The following is a 3533-nucleotide window of genomic DNA, read 5'->3' as shown; positions in this document are numbered from 1 at the left end:
ATTAGGATATTATCCACCATCTGGATGTGTGGCGGTCCTCCACAGTGCGGTTTTCAAAGAGCTTTCTTCCACGTACTATAAAGCTGTAAAATGAGCTTCCTTGTACAGTGTTTCCGGGACTATACGACATGGGTACTTTCAAAAAAAGCGCATACCCCTTCCTTAAAGACCAGCAACGCTCCTGCGATTCCTTTGGTGTTGCAAGAGTGGGAGGTGTACGCTTATTTGTCCTCCTTTTCCATAAAAAAAAGAAATGAATATAGAATACTTAGTCTGGCCATAAATACAGTTACAATTAAAATTAAACAAAATATTACTGTAGGGACACTCGTATGCAAAAGAAGGGTACAGGGAAAGAAGGATCATAGTCAGTATTTTTCCAAAAAAGAGTTGACAATGCCATCTAGTAGTAAATTAAGAAAGCTATCGAATGGTGAAAATAAAAAATGTTGAAAGAAATCACAGTCAACATGAGGCTCATAAAAGTTTACTATGGCTGTAGGAAAAAAGATCACAGTCACCTCTCTTGTTTAAAAAAAGATCATTGTCTATGGACATTTTTTTTATATATATTTATTAATAAAAAACAAATTTTACATGGCGGTTACAAAGCAATAAAAACCACTGAGGTTTGTACAATTGCTAAATTAAGTCTACACCAACAGAGTTAAATTAATAAAAGAAAAAATAGTTCACAATCGTTAGAAACTTTAATAATGTGAATAATTAATAAAAAATAAATAAACTACTCTAATAATCTACTAATCTACTGCATTATAATCATATTAACAAAATTACTGCCCCTTAATCAGATGACCATTATCAACAACAAAATCAGAGCCAGTTATACCGATTGCCTTATCGCTTGCTAAATACATAATTATGTCCGATACTTCACTTGGCTGTGATATTCTTTGAAGTGGAAAAGAGTTCGCCGTCTCCTCAAATTTTAAGTGATACACTCCGGCGTTCTCTAATAAATCTGTTTGCACAATTCCTGGGCTCACGCTATTGACACGAACTCCAACGGTTGATAATTCCAATGCAGCACAACGCGTAAAATGATCCATTGCAGCTTTAGACACATAATACATTGACATTGATGCTACTGGAGATAGGCATTTTCCTGCAACACTTGATACGTTTATTATATTTCCTTTCGTTACCTTTAAGTGTTGAGCTGCCAAAGATGTCATATTTATGTGAGCCCGCACATTTACACTCATGATACCATCATAGGCTGCTAAAATATTTCCATCCAAAAGAGTACCAAATTTTGTTAACCCAGCATTGTTCACTAATATGTCCAGTTTCCCGAATTTCTCAATAGTTTTATCAATAATAAGTTTTGCGTCTTCATCTTTGCTGATGTCAGCGATAATCATTAATGGTTTGTTTCCTAGTTTCGCGCAAGAATCTGATACGTTATTGAGTTTACTTTCATTTCTTCCAACTATCACAACGTTTGCTCCATCTCGAGCGAAGCCTATGGCTGTAGCTGCCCCAATGCCGGAACTAGCTCCTGTAATTAAGACAACTTTACCAGTGAAACTCATTATTAATATTAATGAAAAAGTACCTAACTACTTATAACAAATAGATTTTCTAATCAATTTAATGATTACTGATAAAGTTTACTGTAATCAAGATAACTAAACTGATAATATAACCAAGATAATGAAATGGTTGTGTTATTCAAGTGGTTTGAATGATGTCTGCTACCAATACCTCGCCGTACCAAATGAATTATTCTCTGAGCAGCCATAAAACTGAACCAGATGCTGTGACACGTCATGTAAATCAGAAACAATTTTGATAATAGTATAGTAAAGTATATTGATAATAGTATGATAAATTTGGATTAATCCTAAAAAATACAAATAAATCATAATAATATTATTAAGTGGTAAATAATCCTTGTATTATATAAGAGAGGGCAAATGGGCAAGAGGTTCACATGATGGGGAGTGGTGAGGCAGGTATCTGCAAAACCAGGGGTCAAGAGATGCGTTAATGTGGGATTATGCTTTATTCTTGAAGGTCCCTAAGTCCTATTGGTTCGAGAAAACAGCAGCCGGTAATTGATTCCACAACGTGGCTGTACGAGGCAAGAATTTTCTTGAAAAACGCTGTTGTGGAATGCAAGATATCAACGTGATGCGGGTGTTATTCAGCGATTTGACGTAATGTACATTGGTGAAATTCGGCCGGTGGTATCAACTCGAACAACCCCGCTGAGAACTCCCCGTGATAAATACGATCAAAGATGCAGAGAAAACCCAGATCCCTACGCAACGCCTAAGAATCAACCCAAACAGAGATGACTTGATATTTTTTTAAATAAATTAAAAAATTAATAAGGGACGAGAGGAGCAGGAAGTTCAGCTGATGGTAATTGGAATGCCCTATCCATTACGATACAGTGCCGCTCAGGATTCTTAAAAAACCCACAATATTCTGAGCTGGACTACGATTGCACTTGTCACCTTGAGGCGACGATGTTAAGTCTCATTTGCTCAGTAATTTCACTAGCTACGGCGCTCTTCAGACCGAAACACAATAATGCTTCCACATTACTGCTTCATGGCAGAAATAGGCGCCGTTGTGGTACCCATAATCATGCCGGCATCCTCTGCAAAGGAGCCTCCCACTGGTGTAAATTGATCGTCGATGATTCGAGCCGCTCTTCGTTGTTTGCAGTCAAATGGAAGAAGCTGGTACTGGGGAGGATTTGCCGAATTTGCGCCTTATATAGTTGCAGGTGGTGGCTAGTAGTGAAGTTCTGTCTCGCCTTACTGAGTACATCACCTTTTTTAGAGGCCACTTTGGTCTCCCTTTCAAGTAACCACGGCACTGAACGTCACTCGATATATCGACGCCGAGTATGGCGATACTGGCTATGGCAGTCAGGACTATGAGAATGGCTTAACCGAATTTGATAAAACATGTCTATGAACAACTGTTAAAAATACGACATTCAAATAAAAAAACCGCATCGAAATCGGTTCAGTTGTTTCTGAGTTACGGCACTACAGATTGACACACACACACAGATATCAGACACAATTAACGGTCAAACTTATAACACCCCTCTTTTTCCGTCGGGCGTTAATAAATGACCATTAAAAATTGTGAGATAGAAATTATAACTAGTTTTAATCTTTGGCACCGACCATTAAAATAAAAAAATAAAAACTCTAAGCTTGATGGTCCACTTTAACGTGACATGGGCTAACTTGTGGTAACTGTAATTGAGTAATCCGGAAAGCAGAAGACCCCGGTTCATATATGAAGTCAATCGAAACTAAACCTTAAAGTTCAGCAAATAAGATTGATAATTAGAATAAAATTAAGATTAATTTACAACATTCATTACGTTATAATAAAATTAGTTATTACAATTATTATGGAATAAGTTCAAATCTTAGAATAATAACGCTTAGAACGTGAGAGAGGCCCATGCCAAATGAAGTAGTTTCAATGTGGTCGTTTATGACCACCAACGTTTCCCGCTGCGTCAGTGTCAGTCAACT

General features: G+C 37.1%; 1 protein-coding gene across 1 annotated transcript; it reads right to left on the bottom strand.

Moving 5' to 3' along the window:
* Positions 1-688: 688 nt before the first annotated feature.
* Positions 689-1562, bottom strand: LOC126974505 (3-oxoacyl-[acyl-carrier-protein] reductase FabG-like). The gene has a single exon (XM_050822021.1). It carries the CDS (start codon positions 1554-1556, stop codon positions 795-797), a length of 762 nt encoding a protein of 253 aa, XP_050677978.1. The 5' UTR covers positions 1557-1562; the 3' UTR covers positions 689-794.
* Positions 1563-3533: the final 1971 nt, after the last annotated feature.

This window comes from Leptidea sinapis, chromosome 32 (genome assembly GCF_905404315.1).
Source record: "Leptidea sinapis chromosome 32, ilLepSina1.1, whole genome shotgun sequence".
Classification (NCBI taxonomy): Eukaryota; Metazoa; Arthropoda; class Insecta; order Lepidoptera; family Pieridae; genus Leptidea; species Leptidea sinapis.
The sequence above is the reverse complement of the archived record's forward strand: the minus strand, read 5'-3'. Positions and strand labels throughout refer to the sequence as shown.